This window comes from Geotrypetes seraphini, chromosome 18 (genome assembly GCF_902459505.1).
Source record: "Geotrypetes seraphini chromosome 18, aGeoSer1.1, whole genome shotgun sequence".
NCBI lineage: Eukaryota > Metazoa > Chordata > Amphibia > Gymnophiona > Dermophiidae > Geotrypetes > Geotrypetes seraphini.
Genome location: NC_047101.1, coordinates 1,027,578 through 1,053,856, shown reverse-complemented (window position 1 = coordinate 1,053,856; position 26,279 = coordinate 1,027,578). Strand labels below are relative to the sequence as shown.

The window sequence follows — 26,279 nt, the reverse complement described above, 5'->3', positions numbered from 1 at the left end:
CAACAAAATGTTCTTTATTCGTCACGTACAAGGACCAATGAGAGGCAAGTCAAACTTCTCCAAAAAAGCACTGAAAATAGCAGTCGCAGATTCTACCAAAATCTTCTAGACAGCACCATTAGTAAATAATTTCCTGATTTCCAGTCTTTACTAGTTAAGCACTTACTCTGGAAGAGCCCCTAGAAGTGTACACAGTTCCCGAAGGGAGCAAAAGAGAGCAAGATCCCCAAATAACCTGAATTTTAATATCAGTCATCCCAGAGCTCTTCCAAGTAAATACATTTGGCCCTAGCAGTGTCTACAGTCTTGTGGCAATCTGAAAATCAAATGGGCCTGACCCACAGCCAATTTGGTCCAAATAATAGATGCAGGGGCTATTCAAGACTTTTGTAGTTTGCATTGAAAGAGATTTCTCAGGCCTGAAGCCTGAGTCATAATCATGCTGCTTCTTGGGGCAGGTGGAATGGTCCTGGCAACACAGGGTGGCATTGCGGATCAGGCCATCCATTGGCTTCATAGAGTGCATCCAAATAGGTAGGAAGTCCCAGGTCTGTAGCCACTTGGGCAAGTAGCTAGGACCTCGCATCTGCAAAATATTCACTGTGAAGATGAAGAAGATGATACCCATGAAGGGGACCCCAACAGCCACCATTACCTGCCAACCTGCCATAGACACCCCGAAAACCAGCGATGGCAGGAAAAGGAAACAAATAATGAGATACAGCACTGCAAACCAGCGGTACTTTGCTGTACGTTCCCCTAGGCTCTTTGCCATTGAAATGGGAAGACGGGTGAAAGGAAATGGATACCAAAGGAGGATGCCAGAGATATTAAAGAAGAAGTGACACAGGGCGATCTGCAAAAAGAGAGCCAAAGAGAAAAATAATGAACAATGTGTCTTTGGGTTCTTATCATAGACTATGAGTGAAACATAGGCCTCAAGTCTTGGTCTATAGGCCTCAATCAAACACATGTTTCTGAAAGACACACATTGCTGTTCTTTGCACATTCCTGAAAAGCATACAGGCTGTAGTTACACACACTTTGCTGAGTAACCTACAGGCTTCAGTTACACACATTCCTTACCTGGAAGGCACTTGCTAGTTTATCACCTGGACTGGCCAAAGCTGCCAAAATGGCGGTGGTTGTTGTGCCAATGTTAGAACCAAGAGTTAGTGGGTAAGCTCGTTCAATAGTGATCACCCCAATGCCTAAAGGAAGATTAAAAAGTAATGATAACATTGTAATAATAGGGTAAACTTAAAAACTACATGTGTGCATTTTGATGGATTTTTCAAAGCACATGTATGCACTGACTTTTGCTTGAAAATTACCTAGAAAATGATGATATACATCCATTTATATCTGCTCTTTAGCATGCACAAGTTTCTAAATCAGCAAAAAGAGAGGGAGTCCAAAGTACAAAATAAGAAGTCACAGCAAAAAGAGCACCAGGGGCCTCCAGGATAGGGATAGCAGAGCTTTCGTGTGAGACCCAACACAGGCTGTGTTTCAGCATACATGCCTATGTCAGGGATCAATATAGTAAAATCCACTCCATATAAATTGCAATCCAGCACAAAATATCAATTCAAATTACACCAGAAGATCCCCATTCGAGTCCTTCATGGTGGTAACTGTGATCCAAACTGCCAAAGCACAGATACCTTAATTCCAAAAATATTTGTGCAAGTGAAAATTGCTTGCTTATTCTGTCTTGCAGAAATGCCTCCTCATGTGGCTGGGGCACATGCTTTTAGTTGATGTTATAATGGGTGATCATTTGGTATCCAGTGATCACCGCATGGTGTGGTTTAATATTAGGACAGGTGTAGAGAGAGTTCATTTGAAAGTGAATGTTCTAGATTTAAAAAAAAACTAACTGACTTTGTTCAGATAGGGGATTACGCCAAAGAATTGTCTGGATAGGACAGCAGTGGGCAAAACTGAAAGGAGCTATTGTAAGGACAGCAGACCATTTCGTAAGAAAAGTAAGAGGAAGACAAGGTAATTTTGGTTCTGAAAAGTAGTAGCTGAGAAGGTAAGGAAAAAGAGATCAGTTTTCATAAACTAAAAAAAAGTCACAGAAGAAAGAAGATAGGCAAAACTATCTGGAAAAGTTAAGAGAGAGTGGTTGAGGAGTCAGGAAAGCAAAGATGGAAATGGAAAGCACTTAATCCCCCATTGCCCCAGGTACATTAGATATAATGTGTCCTACCGAGACAGGGAAAAAATGCTTGAGTACCTGAATGTAAACCACTATAAGTGATATATAAATACTTTAAATAAATAAATAAGAAAAGATAGCCGACATGGTAAAACATTTTTAAAGATATATTAGTGATAGGAAGAAGTCCAAAACTGGTGAGACTCAAAGATGAAGGGAAGAAATATGTAAAAGCTAAGATTGAATTGCTTAACAAATATTTCTGCTCTGTGTTCACAGCTGAAGCACCGGGAACAGGACAGAAGACAAACACAAATAGGGATGGAGGTGTGGTAGACCCTGATCGATTTTCAGAGGACTGTGTTCATGAGGAACTAGCTAAACTAAAGGTGGATAAAATGATGGGGTTGGATGGTATTGTGGTAGACATTCCCAGTGCTCGAGCCATCTCCTATGCTAGGAGATAAAACTGCTTATATTCCTTGTTTTAGGAAGCCTGCTAGTAACCTGATCCCCTCTAGGAACAAGGTTGTGGGGAGGGGAAGGAAAGAAAGAAGCTATGGGGGGGCCACAGTTCCCAAGTAAAACTTTCCCTGACTCAGGAGAATTCAGGAAAGAGAAGGGAAAGTTGCCCTTTACAAGCACCGAGAAACACACGGGGGAATTTCTGAAACACCTGACTTCTGGTGGCCAAAGGAGGTTGGGTGAATCAGGGCAAACTCTTAGTAGCACGGAACTTAAATTCAGCTCAGAGGATTCAGGAGCGGAGGAGTTAGGCAGTGCACCTGTCTCCAATGTCCCTCTTAATATGGAAATGGAAGAGATACCAGAGGAAAATCTGCTGGTAGATGACCTGAACTTCCATGGGGAGCCAATACCGCAATGTGTAAAAGCCACAGTGATTCCTAGCTGACACTCGCGGGATACAAGAATCGGTCTGGTTTGGTGTGAATGGCTAGGTCTTTCCTGTCATGCTGTTGGCTTCCTTTCACCTCTATGGACTTGTTTTAATATTTCAGAATTGCAAACCACTTGGATCTGAATAAAAAAAGTGGTACATCAAGCCCTTTAAATAAACAGACAGAAAGAAGCTGCATCGAAACTTACTCTTTATCTTCACCATCATTGGTCCAAAACTCCCCTTATTGTAACATCAAAATCTTGAAAAACATGATGGTGATAATCAGCCCATTGAAATCAACAGTTTTGCAGCTGCTGACAACTGCAAGCTGAATTAAACTCATGTAGTAGCTGGATAAGTGAGGTCACCAGGAAGTTAACTAGGTACTGGCCAATCTGCAGACTGGTGCCCAGTTAGATTGACAGTAAAGTTACAACAGCCTTTTTGCCTTCTTCACTTTATTTGCTTACAATCGGTTAGTAGAAAAAATATCTCTGCTCCGCCCAGCACTAACCATACAGGATCTGGACTGTGAGAAGTAATATTCAGCAGCTCCTTCCTGGTTAACCCTTTTAAATATTGGTCCTTGAAGTTTTTTTCAAAGTGCATCAACACCCAACATAATATCGTGTTTCATTAAGTGTGTTTTGTGCTTCAGGGGAAAATTCCCACATAATGTCTTTTAAGAGAGCTTCCAAACAAATGTCCATGGAGCAACGATAGGAAAAGGACACGTGAGCTCCTATAAAGCTTATTTAAGCTGCAGAAGAACCAGCTTGATTTGATGGTCCTTAAAGTTTATTTAAGTTACAAGGTTTTTTTGTCATGCCCTATTTGCCATTATGAAATAGGCTCTCAGAACTACGTCTAATGAAACACAAACCCTGGCTCCAGGAAAGGGTTAAATGTGTCCTTGGACTCTGCGTGTAGATGCAGAGTTTATCAAATGTGTGTACATGGCAACTTCACCTCCTCTGTCCAGGAATGGTGAAAGTACATGCTAGCTCAAGCTGTGCTGAGGTTTGGAGAATGTACACCCACTTACAATTTAACAGGAGTAATTTTCTACATGCAAAAAATGATTTCTTAAATGACCTCCCTCATTGTATAAATGTCAAAGGTTTTCAGCGAAATGTGCCACCTGAGGGTTCACGGAGCCGAACTCAAGCTTCCTGTGTGACAGTTCTGCAGCTGGATTTAAATAAGGTTTGGAGGTGAAGTTCATAAACTGTTATTAACCAGACTTGGGGAAACATGTTTTTCAGCATTATATAGAAAAAACAGACTCTGCTATCCATTTCATGCATCTGGAATAAAAGATGATTTTTCATATTTTTGGAGTTTCCTGATCAGCTACAGCAATCCTCACGCCCCAAACCCAGGGAGTATAAAGCTTTTGGTTCACAGACACACCAGCATGAAGACCTACACCGGATTACATGCAGATTTCAGAGCCCCTGTTTGTAACCCTTGTGCGCTCTTTGGTTGCCATGAGCTGCACCACCTCTCACTTGCAAATAATAAATCTAAGTATGATCATGGGTATTTGTGTGCACCTAGTTTTATCACTTCAATTTCTTCAGGCTGACTTACCAATGAGGGGAGTGATAGCTGATGTAAACACTGAGCTGCTCTGTACCACAAAAGTCACGCCAGCTCCAATAAGCATAGCAAAGTAGCCGGTGGCCCAGCTGAAGGGATACGGGAAGTCTGAAACCCAAAGCCAACAGATCACACTTGTAAGAGTCTAGAGGTCTTTGCTGAGCTACTTCTAACAAGCACAATCTGCATGCCCATTGCCCACTACACTGCACTTGACTGTCATATGACCTGTACTCTCCATTTCACTGTGATTAAAGGAGCTAGAGAGAAATTAATCTGCAGAGTAGTGGTGAAATCAGTTAGCAGGGTTTTAAAAAGGTTTGGATAATTTCCTAAAATAGGGGAAATCCACTGCTTATTCCTAGGATAAGCAGCATAAAATCTGTTTTACTACTTGGGATCTAGGTAGGTACTTGAGACCTGGGTTGGCCACTGTTGGAAAGAAACAGGATACTGGGCTTGATGGACCTTCGGTCTGTCCCAGTACAACAAGTCTTATGTGAGCCAAGTATAGGACAATCAAGTTATTGTGACATCACTGATGAGTTTGGCTCTTAGGCATTGGTGGAATGAGACATTAATGACATCACAATCTCAGCTCTGGAATCTTTGGGTTTCTGTCTGGTACTTGGGACCTGGATTGGCCACTGTTGGAAGGAAACAGGATATTGGACTTGATGGACCTTCATTCTGTCCTAGTATGACAACTGTTATGAAACTTTTTTTTTTTTGCCTTTGGCTACTAATGTTTTGATGGCACACACAGAAGTCACTACTGAGCCATACAAAGAGGCTCCCTGGGAAAAGAGTGTGGCACTTGAGTATTCAGTCCCTATCACTCTCTCTACTTACCAGTGTTGATCACTTTCTTGATGGCTTTGGCTACCTGGCCTTTCAGGACTGAGTTGAGCAGTTTAACTAGTATCACCAGGCAGGTACAAAGCATGAAAAGAGAGCCGGCCAGCAGGATCAAGCCCACAGCCAGGTCAGGAAGATGAGAATTCACAAACATGTGTTTACCTGATAAAAAATAAAAGGAGTACGGTACTTATATATGAGACAGGGATGTTTTCTTCCAATTCTCAAAAGGTTTAAAACCAACTAGTTTGTACAATGAATATTATACACATTTGGCCTATGAATGAGGCCCATTTCAATATTGTTGTCACAGTGCTCAAAGTGAATTTCTCTGGTGTAGAGAGAGAAAAGGATAGCTGCCCTAAGGCTTTTATAATTGTTCATACCTGCACGTTCTCTTAAGGATCGTGTCTAAGTAGGTCTTTTCTTACACCCTTATCATAGGTGCTTTCTACCTAAAATTACCCTCCTCATGTCCAGATGGTAAGGATGAGGAATGGGATTGATCTATACTAGAAATAGCCTTCTCTAGGTACTTAAGTTACATTTTTCTGTGCCTGTCCAAATAGTCGCATTGTCCAGGGACCATGTGGTATTTCCTTCAGGCCAGCAGTGTCCGGTGGAGCTGCAGTTCGGTAAGCCTTCCACAGAAATGTTAGTGGGTACCTGGAGACATTGAGCAAAGTTAGACAGAGAAAAGTGAGACCTGGCAAAGACTCCTGTTAATAAAATGCACCAGCAAAGGCATCAAAGTTCTGTAACCTCTGCTCATCTCAGGTGAAAAACTGAACCACTTATATCTTATGAAGCAAGGAGAAAGAGAAAGTACTGCATCTGAATGCAAGCCATCTGAAACTACTGAGAATGTGTGAGCTGTACCAGACCATGAAAGAAAAGGCACAAGCAGAAACTGTTCTTCTGTCTTATGCCGCAACCCCTGCCTGGGATGAATCATCTGCTCCTCCCAGCAGGACCAAGCATCATGGACAATCTGACCCAAGCAACAGCACTCGGGGCTAAGTTGAAGGCTTCTGGGTTCTTCTGGACCTGTAGAGAAGTGCTTCTCAACTCAGTCCTCAGGACACACCCATGATATCTAGAATGACTATACATGAGATGGATGCGCTCATAATAGAGGCAGTGCATGCAAATTTATCTCATGAATAGTCATTGTGGCATCTTGAAAACCAAGTCTGGAGAGACTAGGATAGCAATAACCATGTTCTCTCTTCAATAACATCTACTCTAATGAAGGCACTTCTATTCCGCTTAACCTAACTAGGCTGACAGAAGGATACATCCCATTGAATTAGTTAATCCTATACTGGCTGCTTATTTCCCTGCAGACCTGGTCCATCACTTTAGACCACTCTATATGTATTATCTTAAAATCCAAACTGCTTTCTACTGTTCTTTGTATTATTGTTCTGATTGCGTGTCTTGTTCAATTAGTTGGCTTTATTTCTATGCCTTATTGTTATACTTGGCTGTATTTTCATGCAAATTTAATAAATATGAATACAAAAAAAAAAAAAAATCCAAGCTATCCAGATTTACTTCCATTGAAAACAATGGAAGTAAAACCCGGATGTCTCGAGCCATCCTCCTTTTTCTGGAGCCACATGGTAACCCTAGTAGTGCAAGATTTCTGCATCAGCCCCTCCAGTTTAGCAGGCAGGCAGGAATTCTTCCTCCATTTTCTCTTCCTGGTCCCTCGTCTGTTTATTTCATTTTGATCTATTCACCTTTCATTTGCTCAGTGAATATGGAAAGAGGCTAATTCCATTACCAGTGAAAGCTTCTCCTTACACCAGATCCGGATCAGAGTCTTATTGCGGAAATTCTCATCTCCAGTCGCAAGACCTGTGATCACAGACTTGTCCAGCTAGAAAATAAGTGACATTATTATTTGGAGAAGCACAAGCCAATGACGACAACACAACTGCAGTAACTCCTGAACGTCACTAATTATGCCAGGGGTTAGTTCTGCAAGAAAATCGTGTGCAGAGAGCTACTGAGTAGCTGTGTGAGAACCTGGTATTAACATGAGGTAATGCAGGAAACAGCAAGCACAATAAAGAAAATCACCCAGTCTGCACCCAACTGGCACATGAGTTATTTCTTGAGTTCAAAAATATTATGTTCTACTCATCTACAATATGCAAAAAACATACACAGTTCAATAGAAACATAACACGTTAATGTTTATTAGATTCTTGAAATACTGCCTATAGTAAAAACAATATAAAAAAATCAGAAAACAGAGCACTCCACCAAAATCTTAGAGTAAACAAAAGCATCTTTATTTTTCATCACTCAAAAGTTCATCACTTTACCCTGTAGAGAACGCTTGCTGAAAAAGATGAGCAAAGCTATCGTGGCAAAGCATTCAAGAGGTGGATCCAATGACCAAAAAAGAGGGCAGCACGATACTCCTCTAAACTAATGTGCCAGAAATAGGCATCTGCATATGATATGAAGGAAATGGGTGAAGCAACTCTAAGGGTGCTAGATGCATGGAACAGTCTCCTGGAAGAGGTGGTGGACACAGAGATTGTGTCTGAATTCAAAAAAAGCATAGGACAGGCGAGGAGATAGTGTACGCTGCATTGTGAGCTCCATGACCTCACAATGCAGGTGTAAAGAGCTTTAGCCTATAGGGAGGAGGAGACAGTGGATGCTGCGGATGGGCAGACTGGATGGACCAAGTGGCCTTTAGCTGCCATCATTTTTCTATAACCATAAAGGCTTCAAAGAAGGTTTGGATAGGTTCCTAGAGGATAAAGGAATTGAGGGGTACAGATAAGAGTAGCGGTAGGTTATAGGGATAGTCTGGGACCATTGCTCAGGCAATGGGCCTGATGGGCCGCCGCGGGAGCGGACCGCTGGGCGAGATGGACCTCTGGTCTGCCTCAGCGGAGGCAACTTCTTATGTTCTTATGTTCTTATAAAGCTCCATGACCTCACAATGCAGATGTAAAGAGCTTTAGCTTATAGGGAGAGGAGGAGATAGTGGATGCTGCGGATGGGCAGACTGGTAGGACCATTTGGCCTTTATCTGCCATCATGTTTCTAAAACAGATGAGAGCTAGATTCACCTTGGATCGAGCAGGAACGAAGACATCAGTCATGAGAGGCAGGCCAGTGCTGAGTTATGTTGTGCTTTTACTTGTCTCTACAAAATGAAATTATATTATCTTTATTGTAATTTGGCCAACTTCATCCTTAGTTTGTTCTTGTACCATTAGTCATAAACAAATGCTGAGAAGGAGGAGCTTAGTGGTAAGAACAACAGCCTAAAAGCCAAGGTTCAAATCTTGTTTCTCACACTCATGCTCCATTTTCCCTTGGCCAAGTCACTTCACTCTGTTGCATCAGGTAGAAATGAAATTGCAAGTGCTCTGCAACAAGGCCACTAGCCTAGGACAGCTGAATGTAAGGGTCATGCCACAGCTCTCAGGGCTGGGCAGGGTTGTCTAGCTCAAGCGCTACCATATCTCTCCCCCTCCATCAGAGGGCAGCAGCACCTGGAGGGAAAGGGGAGGAAAAAGATGAGGAGAAGCTGGCCACCGAGAAGGAGGAGAAAGGGGAAGGAAAGATCTTATACGTGGAGAAGCAGGTAAAGTAGGCAAGGGAGGGAGAGGCTATGTAAGGAAACACGGACCAATTGGGGAGTGGTCCATCTGATCCAAATACCTCAGTACACTGTTTTATTTTGAACTAACCCCTTCTGTGTGTGGGGCAGAATGGTTATCTGTACTGGAGATACAGATACGCTAATCATAACCTACCATGTATGATAACGTCACTTGCTACTCACTGCCTCAGAAGACCTTGTTAAAACTGAAATCTGCTATTTGTAACCCGCCTAGAACTCAACTCTCTGGTTCCCAGAACTATTACTGATTCCCACTAAAAAAACCTCCGGGCTTAAGCAATGACTGAAATGCTGGTGGCAAATGTGTTTCTACAGAGTATTCCGGGATTATAAACTGACCAGTGAGGGAATCTCCTGGGCCAGAAAAGATACTTTTTACGATATATCACATTTTCTGCAAACAGTTGGGTATGTGTGCTCTCTGTCTTTCTCCTTCGGTTTCTCACTCCGCATCTCCATGATTCTTCTCGCCACCTCGGAAGTCCCGCTTCTCTTACTTCATACTGCATCTCCCTCCCTCCTGGTCTCACTAAAACAGCCTGGGGAAACCCACCTGAATGACCAGTTTGGTGAAGGGCTCTGTGATGACTTTCAGCAGTTCTGGAGCATCCTGGCCACTCTGAATGTTAAAGCTGGCCACCACTATTTTGGTGACATGGTATAGATAGCCAGTGGCTACCTCCAAGGGCAACAGTACAAGCACAGAAAGCCAGTTAAAACAGTCATGCACCGTTGCTCCAGCAAAAGCCCTAGAAAGAAAGCAGAAAACTCGTTATTACACATTGCTGCAGTGAATGCTACTCCTTGCCTTGAGTCTTTACAAGTTATTGTTTCACTAAATTGTGTGCACTTCCTAGTGAAATTATAAAGGGAAGGAAATGCTGACCATCAGCCCACAGGAAAGTGAGAGAAAAAGCCCAGAGAAGTGTCTGTCGAATGCCCTCCATCCCAAACAGCAGAAACCTGAAACTCTTTTCTTAGGTTATATGAAGAAACACTGCTCTCTTCAGATACCCTGGAAGTCCAGCCATTAGGTGGTGGATCATGACATGCTCTATGAGGAAGGAACCAAAGCAAACCAAAAAAACTGTGGAGACCGATGTTCCCGATGAGGACTTTTTATTCAAGTAGAACAGTAGTAAAATATGTCCACAACTTGCAATGGGGAACCCAAAATGGCCCGTGTTGGGTCCCCCATTCCAAGTTGCGGCAACGCAAGAGAACCCGGCGTTTGGATTTTACCCATATCAGTCTTTTATAGACCACACTTGGATCCCTGAGGAAGACACTTAAGTAGAAACACAGACCATTCTGGGTCCCCCATTCCAAGTTGTGGACATATTTTATCATTGTCCTCATCAGGAACATCAGTCTCCACAGTTTTTTTGGTTTGCTTTGGAACTTCGCTTGAACTGTGTTATTTACGGGTCAACTTTTTGGGTTGATTTATGTTCTATGAGGAAAAAAGTGCATGTGATTGGCAAAGTAAGTCTGTGATCATTCACCTTTTTCTAGGCTTGGCGTAAGACAGAAGAAGCATATTAAGAAAAATCTGTGGGTGCAGCACAGACCTTTGCTTTTTCCGTTTCCGTTTCACACCACCCTCAGGTACTGAGTGATTTCACCTTGTCACTGAGCCCTCACAAAAGTATTTGCCTTTCCTCTTCACTGTCTCACTGCAATGTTACTGCACAGTTATAGCATATAGCTATTTCAAACTGAAAATGGCGTTGCCAATCCAAGATTTCATAAATGGGGTTCGGATTATGTGATACCTTCTACTCAGCATATACAGTGCAGACCACTAAGGATGCCATCAGTTCAAATGAGAAATACAGATATTTTCAGCTTCACACAATCAACCAGTCAAAACTCACCGAGTGAGCTCAGTAATCCTGCTCTCTCTGAGGTGACAGACACAGTACTTCTTTTCAATTCGTGTGCCCTCAGGTGCCTGCCTTGAGGTCACAATGTCACTTGTCTTGTCAGGTCAAAGTGCAACTTACCGCTTAAATTCATTCCTGTCTCCAGCCTGCATGAGGGCGACTATGGTGTTTGTTACAGAGGTACCGATGTTGGAGCCCATGATGATGGGGACAGCGGATCGCACTTCCAGAACTGAGGGGAATTCAGAAGACAACACCTATGATTCTCCTCTCTCCAGAAATAGTAATGCCAAATCTTTTCCCATGCAATTTAAATTTTCCATTTAACAACATAATACAAGTGGTTGGGATGGTTTCATGGCTCAGTTTGTAAGACTGCAAAATCCAGATTCACTCCCTTCGAGCCTGGGGGTGAGAAGGAGGGAAGGAAGACAGTGAGCAGCACTGATTGTACTGACCAGCCAGGGACAAGCAAGGATGTTGTAAATAAAGGGATAGCTTTACATCTTTAAAACATAATTCTATGAACTTTAAAGGTAACCTCTGACTCTCACGTTCTACAAAGAAGCTCACCATCCCACCATCTAGCCACCATTTTGTTAATTTCCATTCATATAAACATGATGGCAGATAAAGGCCAAATGGCCCATCTAGTCTGCCCATCCGCAGTAACCATTATCTCTTTCTCTCTCTGAGAGATCCCACGTGCCTATCCCAGGCCCTTTTGAATTCAGGCACAGTCTCTGTCTCCACCACCTCTTCTGGGAGACTGTTCCACACATCTACCACCCTTTCCGTAAAAAGTATTTCCTCAGATTACTCCGGAGTCTAACACCTCTTAACTTCATCCTATGCCCTCTCATTGCAGAGTTTCCTTTCAAATTAAAGAGACTCGACTCATGCGCATTTACATTATGTAGGTATTTAAATGTCTCTATCATATCTCCCCTCTCCCACCTTTCCTCCAAAGTATATAGATTGAGATCTTTAAATTTATCCCAAAACGCCTTATGATAAAGCCCACATACCATTTTAGTAGCCGTCCTCTAGACTGACTCCATCCTTTTTATATCTCCTCCAGTATTGTGAACAATATTCTAAATGAAGTCTCACCAATGTCTTATACAGGGGCATGAATACCTTCTTTCTCCTACAGGCCATACCTCTCCCTATGCAACCTAGCATCCTTCAAGCTTTCGCTGTCACCTTTTCAACCTGTTTGGCCACCTTAAGATCATCACATACAATCACACCCAAGTCCCTCTCTTCTGTTGTGCACATAAGCTCTTCATTCCCTAATCTGTACCATTCCCTTGGGTTTTTGCAGCCCAAATGCATGACCTTGCATTTCTTAGCATTACATTTTAGCTGCCAAATTTCAGACCATTCTTCAAGCTTCGCCAGGTCTTTCTTCATGTTATTCACACCATCCGGTGTGTCTACTCTATTGCAGATTTTGGTATCATCTGCATAGAGGCAAATCTTACCCGACAACCCTTCAGCAATATCGTTTATAAAAATGTTAAAAAGAACAGGCCCAAGAACAGAACCTTGAGGCACACCACTGGTAACCTCCCTTTCCTCAGAGCGATCTCCATTGATCACTACCCTCTGTCGCCTTTTACTCAACCAGTTCTTGACCCAGTCCATCACTTTGGGACCCATCCCGAGGGCACTCAGTTTATTAGACGTCTGTGTGGCATACTGTCAAAGCCTTTGCTAAAATTTAAATACACCACATCTAGCGCACATCTTCTATCCAATTCTCTGGTCACCTAGTCAAAGAAATTGATCAGATTTGTCTGACAAGACCTACCATCTTCTGTGCCAGTAACTCCCAGACCCCGAAAACCTATAATACACAGTCAAAAACTCACTTTATTTATATACCACATATAGCCTAAGTGGTTTACATTCAGGTGCTCAAGCATTTTTCCCTATCTGTCCCAGTGGGTTCACAATCTATTTAATGTACCTGGGGCAATGGGGGGATTAAGTAACTTTCCCAAGGTCACAAGGAGCAGCTTAGGATTTGAACCTACAATCTTAGGGTGCTGAGGCTATAGCTCTAACCACTGTGCCATATAATCTCTATCATTGCACCCTGTATCCTCTCCTTTAACTACCCAACTGCTGTTCCTTGTGAGTTACAACCCTTCATTGCCTCAGGTATAACCTTAGCCTGTAAACCATCTGAATGTACCTGAACAGAGCTCACCTTGACCTATTACTGGAAAATGCATGAGCTAAAATGTTTTTAAAAACACAACATTCTGAGCAAATACACGTTTTCCATTTTAGCACAAATGTGTCAATTTTCAGAATTTACATCTGCTGTCTATATTTTGCACTGTGCATTTCTTTCTATTTCTCTAGTGTTGTCCTGCAAGCAGAGCCTGGCATCTTAGGGTTTCGTTTGTGTATATTAGGACTTTAGTTTAGTTTGCATTGGGTTTATCTGTGTTTTGTATGTGTGACCAAGGCCAGGTGTTCTGTAGGAATTAAAGTCATGAAGCATTATTGGTGTCATGGCCCCAAATAGGAAGATATTTGTCAGCGGTTTGTCTAGGTTTTGGAAGGCCCCAAGCTCGAGGCTGCATCTGGAGGGCCTCTGCGCATGCACTGATATCGATGTGATGAAATCAAATGCATGGGCATATAAGCGTGATGTCATCATGTGCGGAAGGATCCATGAGGTTCCTGTGGGGGTGAGGTCATATGTCCTCTTTTTTTAAAAAAGGAAATCTGGTAACCCTATGTAAACCCCAACCAGCAACATGTTTCCCATCCACATCCCTCATCCCCAGCCAGTCAGACAAAGCACTTTGCATCTCTCCTAAACATCTCCCTTGTACCTGTGTCTTCCACTCAGCCTAAAACCCTCTCTAACACCATCTAGTGTCCAGAGCTCTGAGACACTCACGCCCGGACGAGACCATGCTGACAATGATGGAAGTTGAGGTACTGGAGCTCTGTACAAGCACAGTGACTAGGATTCCCACCACGAGGCCAGCCACAGGATTGGACAGGATAGCGTTGTCTTGGAAAATGTCCCCAGCCACCTTCCCTGCAGGCAAAAGGGAAACAATGTCATATACAAATGTAGGATAAAAACTTGTATTGGAAAACCTTGCACTGTGACTAGGGCAAATTCTAATGTCCTCTTTGGGGAGGGCGGGACAGAAAACGAATGAAATAAATAAACAAGTGTAGACACCCTTTTCTCTAGAAGAGACTCCAAATGTCTCTAATTTTTGCTGGTCCTTGTGTGCATGAAAAACATTTTGTATGCAAGTTTTCAGCCTCAACTCTTTCTGTGGTGCAATCAAGACGTTTGTGTGCGCAGTGGCTAAGCCTGTCTGAGTCGTGTGTGCATACACACACATGCTCAGCTTAAATTTGTTATCCACCATGGGGATAATTTTATAAAGCTTTTTCCACCTATAGAACCTGTTTTATACAGGGCAGATAGTCCTTATAAAATTGGATGGAAAACGTGTGCTCACATTTACATGATACTCAAATATAATTTGTAAAAGAACATAAGAATTGCTGCTGCTGGGTCAGACCCGTGGTCCATCGTGCCCAGCAGTCTGCTCACGTGGCAGCCCTTAGGTCAAAGACCAGTGCCCTAACTGAGACTAGCCTTACCTGCGTACGTTCCGGTTCAGCAGGAACTTGTCCAACCTTGTCTTGAATCCCTGGAGGATGTTTTCCCTTATAACAGACTCTGGAAGAGCGTTCCAGTTTTCTACCACTCTCTGGGTGAAGAAGAACTTCCTTACGTTTGTACAGAATCGATCCCCTTTTAACTTTAGAGAGTGCCCTCTTGTTCTCCCTACCTTGGAGAGGGTGAACAACCTGCCTTTATCTACTAAGTCTATTTCCTTCATTATCTTGAATGTTTCTATCATGTCCCCTCTCAGTCTTCTCTCTTCGAGGGAGAAGAAGCCCAGTTTCTCTAATCTCTCGCTGTACGGCAACTCCTCCAGCCCCTTAACCATTTTATTTGCTCTTCTCTGGACCCTTTCGAATAGTACCGTGTCCTTCTTCATGTATGGTGACCAGTGCTGGACACAGTATTCCAGGTGAGGGCTTACCATGGCCCAGTACAGCAGCATGATAACCTTCTCCTATCTGTTCATGATCCCCTTCTTAATCATTCCTAGCATTCTGTTCACCCTTTTCGCCACCGCCGCGCATTGAGCAAATGGCTTCATTGACTTGTCAACCAGTACTCCCAAGTTTCTTTCCTGGGAGGATCTCTCCAAGTACTGCACTGGACATCCTGTATTCGTGTATAAGATTTTTGTTGCCGACATGCATCACCTTACACTTATCCACGTTAAACCTCATTTGCCATGGCACGGTGTTTTTCTTGAGCATGTTCAAGTCCCGTTGCAGGTCTTCGCATTCCTCCTACATCTTCACTACTCTGAATAATTTCATATCGTCTGCAAATTTAATCACCTCACTCGTCGTACCAATTTCCAGGTCATTTATAAATATGTTGAAGAGCACGGGTCTAAGCACCGAACCCCAGTCTCTGCTGGATCCTCCATTCCTCATATTCCATCCATGGGAGCTAAAGAGAGAAGGCGAAATTCCCAATTGCCCCTGGCCCACTGGTGCTTATTTTAAAAGAACGCTGGTTGACATTGTGGATTCCAGTAGTACTTCTAAATGTTGCTGGTCTTGGGTCAGCCAGAGGGTCAGCCATTTGAGAGTACAGCCTTTAAGACTGGGGATCACTCCTGCCCTCCTCTATCCCCAGGATGAAGTAAGAGGTGGGATTGTGAGGGATGGGGAATGGGGGGCTTTATTTAACATTTCTGTGATGTGATATTTGTGGTTGGGGGATAGCTTGGCTGGCTGCTTTCCTGTTTAATGACAATGTTTGATGTGCATCATTATAAAGTAATCTATATACAGTGGTGCCTCGCATAACGGACGCCTCGTACAGCGAACGCTGCGCATAACGAACTTTTTGTCTTGCTCCCTATAACGAACTTCGTTTCACACAACGAAGTCGCCCGAGGGGCCCGGGGGGGGGGGGGGGGCGGAACTACTCTTGCCGCTTTCTAATGTGAGCCGGGAACAGCAGCACCCTCCTGTCTGAATGCAGTGTTCCATCATCTCCCTCCACCTTACCTTAAAAACCGAGTTTTCCGGCTTTCTTTTTCGGCCAGCCACACACTTTCAAAGAGCAGCACATGCGCGCATGCTCTGTTGTTCAATCTTCTCCTCTGACGCAACCGGAAACCGGAAGTTGCAGGAGAGAGAACATTGATCAACTCCAGCAGCTGCGCGTGCACAGCTTTTTGAGATCGTGCGGCTGGGTGAGGGAGAAGGCTGGCAGGCTCTGCATGTGAGGTGAGGTGGAGGGAGGGAAATGTAGGGCTGCAGAACAAATTATTTTGTTTTACAGGTATTCTTATGGGAAAACGCGTTTCACACAACGAACGTTTCACATAACAAACTTGCTCCTGGAACGGATTAAGTTCGTTGTGTGAGGCACCACTGTATATAAAATTGGATGTATGTATGTTCCAGCATAACTCTGAAACGCATGGACAGATTTCAACCAAACTTGGTAGACATATCACTTACTATCTGGGGAAAATTTCTGTGGGGGGTGGGAAGGGGGTGACATGTAAAAATATTCAAAAACGACAAATATTAGTGTCTAATCCATAGTTTTCAGGCTCGCTGAGATGAATATTGACATACATGATGCTGGTTAAGTACAAGTTCAACCCCATACAGAGGGCTAGTGGGATAAATAAATATCCTGGCAATGCCGGGTGATCTGCTAGTAAATTATAAAAGAAACAAAGAAAAGCTGTCAGCAGCTGCACAAAATGAAGAAAATCCTTCAAGTTATGCCTGTCCCTAATAAGTTCCCATAGAAAAATGAAGGCAGATAAAGCCCCTGTGGCCTATCTAGTCGGCCTCTCCCTTGTCCCACGCTATCTTGAATTCAGATACATTTTTCATCCCACGCATTCTCCACCCTTTTCTGAGTCTATCCCCTTTCTCCTTCATCCTATGCCCCCTCACTCCAGAGTTTCCACCTCATAGAAACCTAGAAGATGACGGCAGAAAAGGGCTACAGCCCATCAAGTCTGCCCACTCTGCTTACCCACCCCCTGTCTATGCCCTAATGACCCAATTTCCTTATCTTGACCCTCGTAGGGATCCCACATGGGTATCCCATTTATTCTTAAAGTCTGGCACGCTGTCTGCCTCGATCACCTGCACTGGAAGCTTGTTCCAATGATCAACCACTCTCTCTGGTGTCGCCATGAAATTTTCCGCCCCTGAGTTTGAGCGGGTGCCCTCTTGTGGCCGAGGGTCCCTTGAGAAAGAAAATATCATCTTCCACTTCGACACGTCCCGTGAGGTACTTAAATGTTTCGATCATGTCTCCCCTCTCCCTACGTTCCTTTATGCCACGTAGCTATGTAAACGTCTCTCATATCTCCCCTCTCCCGCCTTTCCTCCAAAGTATACCGATTGAGATCACTAGATGTGATCAGCCACAATTTCTAGCCTTTACCCTCATCATGGGTTTCTACACTAAGGGGCTCTTTTAATAAGCTTAGTGCATTGTAACATGGGACTTTCCTGTATGCTAAGCCCAAAGGCATTTTTCCATTTTTTTTCAGGTTCTTGCTAATATTTGCATTATCCGAAGAATGAGTGCATAGTGCTGCCATGTTAACTGAGAATATGAACACGCTAGCTGATTAACGCTTGCACCCATGACATGCCCCCGGCAAAAAATATTTTTAAAATAAAGCTAACATGCAAATTAATACAACTGACAGGCAAGCCACAACATAACATTTCGCCTTATTTCCTGTGTTAAGCATGAGTTAGCACTTAATGCAGCTTAGTAAAAGGAGCTCTAGGTGCACAATACAGTATTTTTGCATTGGGAGTTACTAACGTGGGCTATAGATTACTATAATGGATAGATTCCGTACAAACATAAGGAAGTTCTTCAGCCAGAGAGTGGTGGCGAGCTGGAACGCTCTTCCGGAGTTTGTTGTAGGGGAAAACACCCTCCAGGGTTTCAAGACTAAGCTGGACGAGTTCCTGCTAAATTGAAATGTACGCAGGTGAGGCTGGACTCATTTCGAGCACTGGTCTTTGACCTGGGGGCCGCCGTGTGAGTGGACTGCTGGGCAGGATGGACCACTGGTCTGACCCAGCAGCGGCAAGTCTTATGTTCTTACTTAATATCCAGATTACAGATGACACAGAATACAGCAGCCGAATTGATTTTTGAACAGAAAAGCTCAGACCATTTTTAAATTATCATGTTGTATATATGAGGGGCTGCTAAAAAGTTCTCAGCCCAGCCAAGAAGGGAACAATGTGTAGCCATGAAACCTACAAGTTATTCCACACTTTTCATTTCATTTCATATCACTGAAACTAAAAGTGTCAAGAAAAGTGTGGAATAACTTGTAGGTTTCATGGCTACACCTGGGCTGAGAACTTTTCAATGGCCCCTCATATAAAATCTTTTCAGGCTGCTGTCTAGAATATTTATTTCCTTTGTTTTCTCTTCTATTATTTCCTTTTTCATTACAGGCCAGGGACTTTTGTCTTATTAATTTTCCATTTTTTAAAAATGTATTTCAATCTTGTTTCCTTATCAAGTTCTTTCAGCTTGGTCTTCTTTGGCTAGGGTTTCCAGACATCAGGGAAAACCTGGACATGGCCTCTTTTTAGAGGACTGTCCGGGTTTCTGGACGGACTTTCCAAAACCCGGCAGTTTGTCCAGGTTTTGGAAAGCCCCAAGCTCCGTCTGCATCTGGAGGGTCTTCAACAAGCATGCACGGATGACATCAGACACATCGGTGCATGCTGGAGGCCCTCCACACCTGACCTGGAGGTCAGGAAAAAGAGACGAGGCTTTTGGGGGTGGGGTTGGAGGCAGAACAAGGCAAGGCTGGGGTAGAATGGGGCGGGGCCATGCATTTGGGTTTGTCCATCATTAAATATGGTAACCCTATCTTTGCCAGTTGAACTTAGAACTATCTCTTCTTATCTGTTTATATTCAAATAATTTTTATTGAGTCAAAACCAAACCAATACAGCAGACCCTGAAATCATTCAGGACTCAAATGTTTCGTTTTCCAATATACAAATTACAATACAAACTCAGAACACCCACCCCACCCCCCTCCCCCTCCGGACTTTTTATCTGTTTAAAGAATTCCTTTATTAGATTTTAGCTTTAGTTATCTGCTTTGAACCTATATTTGGGAGTTGGTTCATCCAAGGGAAGATGATACAAATGGTTTAATTCAGTGTTACAGAAAAATGTGTTACCTCCAGCCAGCTGAAATGCAGAACTTAGGACATCTAAGGAACAGATAAAAAGATAGAGAAATCCAAAGAGCAGAGGGATCTTCAGAAGAGAGCTGTACGATGTCCAGATCTTCTCCCATCTTCCAGTCTCTGTGAAAGAGTGTGCAACAAGTTCAGCAGTTTCATCTCACTGCCAACATCTAGAGCAAATTTTAGCAAGGCAACCCTAACTGTTGAAATATATGTAAGGGGGAGTAAGAGAAGGTCTTAATAACTCCTGAAATTGTTGTAGGAATGAAGGTCATGAAGCGTTATTGGAAGAAGTTTGGGTAGGAACGAATTGGCTTAGTTTTTGTATCTTCACAGATACACATCTTTAATTACCATTAGAGAGAGATGTAAGTGGGTATTCGCCACTAAGATATGGCAGCGGGCATGGCAGATCCATTATGGAATACAGGCGTAAACACACATTCATGCACATAAAGCTGGCACCAAATTAGTGTGAGGAGTAACTGAGCATGCCTAAGAGCTACTGTATATGCCACCTGCATAACTTACAGAATAGTGTAAATTTTATGTGTGAAAGCCACGCCCATTTCCCACTTATACTCCACCCATGTGTTTGCCTCTCTGCAAATGCATTGGTGTGCCACTTTATAAATAGCATACATGTGCACATGCCTGTGTAACCACAAGCATGCAAGTACAAAATTTGCCCTTTTGGTGTGGTGTGGTAGACTGACACCGTTGTAGGCTTCCACATCTGGTGTCCTGGTTCTTGCAGCTGTCTGGGTGGCGCTGCGTCTAAGTCTGCTTGACTGACATTTCAGCCATCTTGCTGTGGCTTTTTTCAGGATGATACTGAGTGGTGGGTCTGGTGCTCAAAGTGGCGTTCCGCAGGGATCTCCCTCATCGCCTATATTGTTTAATGTTCTATCAAGCTAGTTAGGAGCAAGGATAAAATCGATGGGTTTTGAGGTTTGGTTTATGCAGATGACATCACTATGGGAAATTTGGAATGTAGTGCTTGATAAAATCATTTCTTGTACAGATGTGATTGATTATTGGATTACCTCCCATAAATGAAAAATTAATCGAAAACAAAGTTTCTTCTGTTGGCCCCATGTTATCCATGTTATCCATGGATAGATAAGAGAGTCCTAGTTGAGAATTTACACCAGTTCGAATCTTCTGCAAAAGTATTGGGGGTTCACTTGGCCAATCAACTTACAATGGAACAACAGGTTAATTATGTGGTTAAGAGCTTGTTTTCAGTATTGAGGAAATTGAGGCACATAAGAAAGTATATTGAACCTACAAAATTAGCATTGGTAGTACGAGCACTGATTCTATCCAAGTTGGATTATTGTAACACAGTATACTTGGCTGTAATAAGGTCCTAATTAGAAAGATGCAAATTATTCAAAATACTACAGCAAAGCTTATTTTTTCTGCTAGCAAATATGATCATGTTACACCATTGTTAAGATCTTTACATTGGCTACTAATAGAAATCATAATTAGATTTAAAGTAAGTACTTTAATATTTAAGATATATCATGGGTGGGTGCCTTCCTATTTGATTCAAGTACCTTATTTTCACGCATATAACGCGCATACGTGTATAACGCGCCCACGCGTATAGCACGCGGGAACAAGACATTTATGTAAAAAAATTTAATTATAACACGCCCATGCGTATACCGCGCATGCTCCCGCCACCCCAATTTGAATTCGACCGGGCGAATAGGGGCCCACTAACCAAACCAGTAGAAGGATTAACAAAGACCCGGGATGAATGGAAAGACCGGTCGACTTCGGTCTACAGAACTAAGGGCTAAAGGAATAAAAGACTCCCTATTACAATTATTCCCTACACCTTTTACCTCTGTGGGCTATAGTTGACGGGTCTTTCTATTCATCCCGGGTCTTTAATTCCTCTATTGGTTTGGTTAGTCGTCCGACTCCATGAATGTATCACCCCGATTCACCTGGTCGAACTCAAATTGACCCTCCCCAGGAGGGTAAGCCTATAAAGATCATTGCATGTAGAACCCACATTTCTAAAACGCCATAATGCCAGGAATGAGACAAAAGTCATATACAGCGGACTTTAAGCTTAAAGTCATTGCAAATGCTGAGGAAATAGGCAACCGGGCAGCAGCGAGAGAATTCAATGTTGGAGAAGCATCGGTGCGTGAATGGAGAAAAGATAAGAAGGAACTAGAGAGATGCAATCTGCTAAAATGGGCACATCGTGGGGCCAAACCAAAATGGCCTCAGCTGGAGGATGACTTGAAGCAGTGGATTCTGGGGAGAAGGGAGCAAAATCAATCAGTCTCTACCGTTGCAATTCAGATGAAGGCAAAACTACTTGCCAATGGAAGAGGAATACCCTGCTTCAAAGCAGGCTTCACATGGATCTCGAAATTTATGAAAAGGAACGGACTATCGGTTCGAATGAGAACAACTGTTGGCCAGCGACTTCTGGATGATTGGCAGCAAAAGTTGATCGATTTCCGTGGCTTTGTCGCCAAAGAAATTTCAGAACTTGGCATCACTGCAAAGGATGTCATCAACATGGATGAAATTCCAATGGCATTCGACATTCCAGCAACAAGAATCGTAGCCCCCACAGGTACTAAATCTATTGCCATCACCACAACTGGGCATGAAAGAGCGTGTTTTACAGTAGTTCTTGGTTGCTCAGCTAGCGGGGTTAAGTTAAAGCCCATGGTCATTTTCAAAAGGGTCACTATGCCCCGTGAAAAACTGCCCACCAGTGTGGTTGTGCACTGCAACAAGAAGGGATGGATGGACTGCGACGTGATGAGATTGTGGGTTGATAAATGCTTTAGGGCAAGACAGGGTGAATTTTTTTCAAAAAATTCCTTGTTAATTTTTGATGCCATGGCTGCCCACAAAGAAAAAAATGTTCAGGCCTACATTAATTCTAATGCTGCCCACATCGTTGTGATACCTGGAGGCCTGACATGTAAGCTGCAGCAACTAGACATCGCAGTGAATCATCCATTCAAGACTTTTGTTAGAAGGAAGTGGGAGGAGTGGATGCAGAGCGGCACACACGAGTACACACCTGCGGGGCGGCTGAAGCGGGCAACTTTCACAGAAGTCTGCAAGTGGGTGACTTCAGCATGGGATAAAATAACACCTGATACTATTCGAAACAGATTTAGAAAAGCGGGCATTCTTTATGACACTAATCATGCAGCGGAAGGAGGTAACGACACGGATATCAGCGATGATGATGATGACGACGATGACTATATCACTTCGGAAATAAACGAGGATCATCTGCAGGCCGTGCTGACTGTATTTAATGACGATGATGAATATTCGGATTTTGATGGATTCAAAGATTCAGATGATTGTGATGATGATGACTGAATAAAACAGTAAACTTTTTTTATTTACAACTTTAATTAACTATTTAGATTTTTTTGTCCTCGATACTTTGTTTGATCTAGATTAAATTTTATAGTTTATGAGAATGAACATGTGATTTGTGTTTTTTATGCTGAATTCATACTCACTAACTTGAGAGCTCTTTTGTATACATATTCTTTGTTCCAACATGGCGTCGAGGAGTCCAGGAAGCGCCCTCAGCTCCACTGGCGGAGACTGGGAAGGGTCAAAATTACCCATACGGCAGGGGCACCATTATCGGGGCGGCAAATGCCGTCTCTGCCTTATGGGTGTCGCCGAATGTGGTATCAGCAATGTAAAAAAAAATGTATAATGCGCTCACGGATATTACGCGCATGGTTATTCCACGGTTTGTAAAATCTTGTATAGCGCGCGCGTTATATGCGTGAAAATACGGTAGTAGTCTCGTCTTTTAAGAAATCATCTTTTAACTGCAGGAATCTTCCCAAGTTAAATAATCCCTTGGTTAATGGAGTGAAATATAGAAAAATGTTTACTTCCACTTTCCAATATCAATTAGTTGTTATATAGAATAGCAGAATTCCAGTATGAACTATCTCAGATTTAGAAAGATAATCAAGGCAATATTTTTTTAAGAATATCTAAACTGATTTGGATTTGGGAGGTATAAGGTTGAAATATATGAATGTTTTTTATAATTTGTATATAATTCCTGGATGTCTTTTGCAATCCGCATAGAGCTGAAAGGTTTAATGGCAGAATATACGTATTGTACTGTATAGTGGTTCTTGATCTAGATTGATGTTTGTCCAACTAATTTAAAATCTTGAAAGCAGAAAAAGCTGTTAGTCTCTGTCTAATCAGTTTCTCATTGTCAAGACTTTAACTGTGGTTGGACAAATATCAACCAATCTGGATGGAGAACCATTGCATGGCATCACCTTGAAGAAAGCCACAGCAAGTTGGCTGAAATTTTGGTCAAGCAAACTCGTACATGGCACCACCCAGACAGCTGAAAAAGTACTGTAGATTGATACATACATTGAGAGGAAAGGCTGCCTTTTACTGGAATCAATTACCTGTTAAATAAAGGTGAATGCTAATTATCAGGGTTGTGGAAGAGTCATGAAACCTGGATTCATAAATGATTTCTGCCACAGAGTTGATGCTGGCGATTCTGAAATTCTTTGTATTATTTGACTGAATTAGGGTGGCTGAGAATGAGGGCAGAAATTTTCTTAATTCTAATATTGGGGATTTTATATGTAAATATAGATAGGAATTTTGATATAACTCACCTTGGACTCCTTGGGGCTAAGAAGGATAAAGATGTTAATATTATACTAAATAAAAATGAAATGTGGAAACTAGATCTGGACACTTTCCATGGACCTTCATGTCAGAAGGGGACTCAAGCCTGCCCAAAACTGAAGGCAGCACAGTCTAATGGTAGGCTTTGAGGCTCCCTTGCAAACATCTGCCCAGGGCTCCAGCATGTCTAACATCAACTCTGAATAATGGCATGCTGGAAGCAGGGTAAGGATGATGGCTTTTCCATTACAGGTAAACTGTGTCCTTCAGCAGCCTAGACAGAGTGAGAAAGAGTCACTGCAGCCAAGAGATCGTGTAGTCCAACCTTGAAAGCATAAGTCTGAAAGAATGCTATCACTACGAGTGAACACGGTCCTCCATTTCCATGTGTGTGGGAGCAAGGAAATATAGCAGAGCTTCCTGGCTCTTCCTTATTCACCTGGTTTCTGCGGATCCTCCAAGGAAGGTTTAGGGTTCTGCCATGGCTTTGGAAAACCTTCCAACTCAAATCTTTCCATTGTATCTGAAATCTTCTTCAGTGATTCAAGATCCAAGTGGGCCGCTAATCCCACTCCTGATAAAGTGAAGGATCTGGCTGCAGTTACATCATGCATACCTACAGAAAGATATATTTTTATTGCTGGAGATTCTCAAAGTTTACCACGACAGTTTAACAATTTTTTTTTTTGCTCACCTATATAACATTTCAACTGTTGCATAAAGGAACATCCTAATGACCAAGGGTATCCTCTTGACTCTGTTTAATGTATTCCTTCACAAAGTTGAAACAGAAAATTCCATAAAAGCAACAACGAAAATGATGTCAGAGAAAGACCAACTGACTTATCCAATCTGTCCACCTTTATGGTCTCTCTTATTCTGATTTATAGAAATTGATTAAGACAGTATTATTTCAGCAATACTACACTTAGTAGCTGAAGAACCATCTGAAAGATTAAGTAGTCCTTATTTTGAAATTTGTACTGTATGATTTGATTAGAGATTTATAATAAGGAGTTATTTAAAAAAGGGATGGTTAAAGTTCATAGACATGGGGGAAGCCACTGCTTGCCCTGGATCAGTAGCATGGAACAGTGCTACTCTGGGGGTTCCGGAATCTTGCTATTCCTTGGGATTCTGTATGGAATGTTGCTACTCCTTGGGTTTTGGCCAGGAACTTGGGACCTGGATTGGTCACTGTGAGAATGGGCTACTGGGCTTGATGGACCATTGGTTTGACCCAGTAAGGCTATGCTTATGTTCTTATTGTTATGGACAGTGGCGTAGTAAGGGGGGACAGGGACTGACCACCCCAGGTGCTGTCATGATAGGGGCGGCTCTCCGCCTTCCCTGATCCTTTCCCCACCCACCCCTGTACCTATTTAACATTTGGGGTGTGAGCAGCATCCCCAACCTGTTGCTTATGTTAGCATCGGCTATTTCTCTGACATCACTTCCTGGACCTGCGCCTAGAAAGTGACATCAGAGAAAGAGCCAATGTTATTGCGAGCAGCAGATTGGGGTTACTGCTCATACCCCGAACATTAAAGGGGTACGGGGGAAAGAAGGGAAGGGGCAGGTTGGGGTGGGGGCAGAGAAGAGGGTGGCTATGATTTGCTTAATTCTTATATAAATGATGGACTATGAAATCCAATCCGATCTGATCCCCTCCTCTTCCTCCGATCCTTGATATTTGTCCCCTGCTTTCTTCAATTTGGATATACTCCTCATCTCTACCACATCCACTGGTAGGTTGTTCCCTGTATCCACTCTTTCCAAAAAGGGAGCAAGCAGAGACACATACAAAGGAGAAGAAAGGAGTAAGTTGTGACAGAACAGCCCCGCAAAGTTGGTCAGTGGACTCAGAATCAGTCATTACATCATTTAACCCATCCTGGAACCTACCAGCTTCTAATGAAGAATATTTCATACTCTGCTTGTTTGTTTTGGGTGGGTGGGTTTATGGCTGTAAAGGTAGGTGGTGGGGAGTGACATAAGGAACACTCGTGGGGTGATCTGTTCTGGAGAAGTGGCCCAATAGCACTGGAGCCTTAGAATTTGAAGGAAAGTAGAAAACCTGTGGGTAAGATGTTTCCTGGGGTCTTTTTCTCTCCAAAGAGGGTCCAGAAAAAAAACCTTACAAGTGATGGATTCCCCTCT

The 26,279-nt window shown here is 42.8% G+C and overlaps 1 protein-coding gene across 5 annotated transcripts in view; it reads right to left on the bottom strand.

Moving 5' to 3' along the window:
- SLC34A1 (solute carrier family 34 member 1) overlaps positions 1–26,279 on the bottom strand; it is a 33,702-nt gene continuing 7,423 nt past the window's right edge. For 4 of the 5 annotated variants that reach the window (XM_033927555.1, XM_033927553.1, XM_033927558.1 and 1 more), the window contains 11 exons: positions 24,559–24,735; positions 19,419–19,547; positions 13,996–14,139; positions 11,193–11,304; positions 9,740–9,935; positions 7,318–7,413; positions 6,074–6,194; positions 5,523–5,690; positions 4,662–4,778; positions 1,087–1,211; positions 1–856 (listed from right to left, as the gene is read on the bottom strand). In XM_033927555.1, the coding sequence (XP_033783446.1) occupies positions 299–856; positions 1,087–1,211; positions 4,662–4,778; positions 5,523–5,690; positions 6,074–6,194; positions 7,318–7,413; positions 9,740–9,935; positions 11,193–11,304; positions 13,996–14,139; positions 19,419–19,547; positions 24,559–24,735 (1,943 nt within the window). In that variant the 3' untranslated portion in view covers positions 1–298. Of the gene's footprint in view, positions 857–1,086; positions 1,212–4,661; positions 4,779–5,522; positions 5,691–6,073; positions 6,195–7,317; positions 7,414–9,739; positions 9,936–11,192; positions 11,305–13,995; positions 14,140–19,418; positions 19,548–24,558; positions 24,736–24,813; positions 24,892–26,279 lie in introns of all 5 variants that reach the window. The other variant, XM_033927557.1, reaches the window with a different exon arrangement.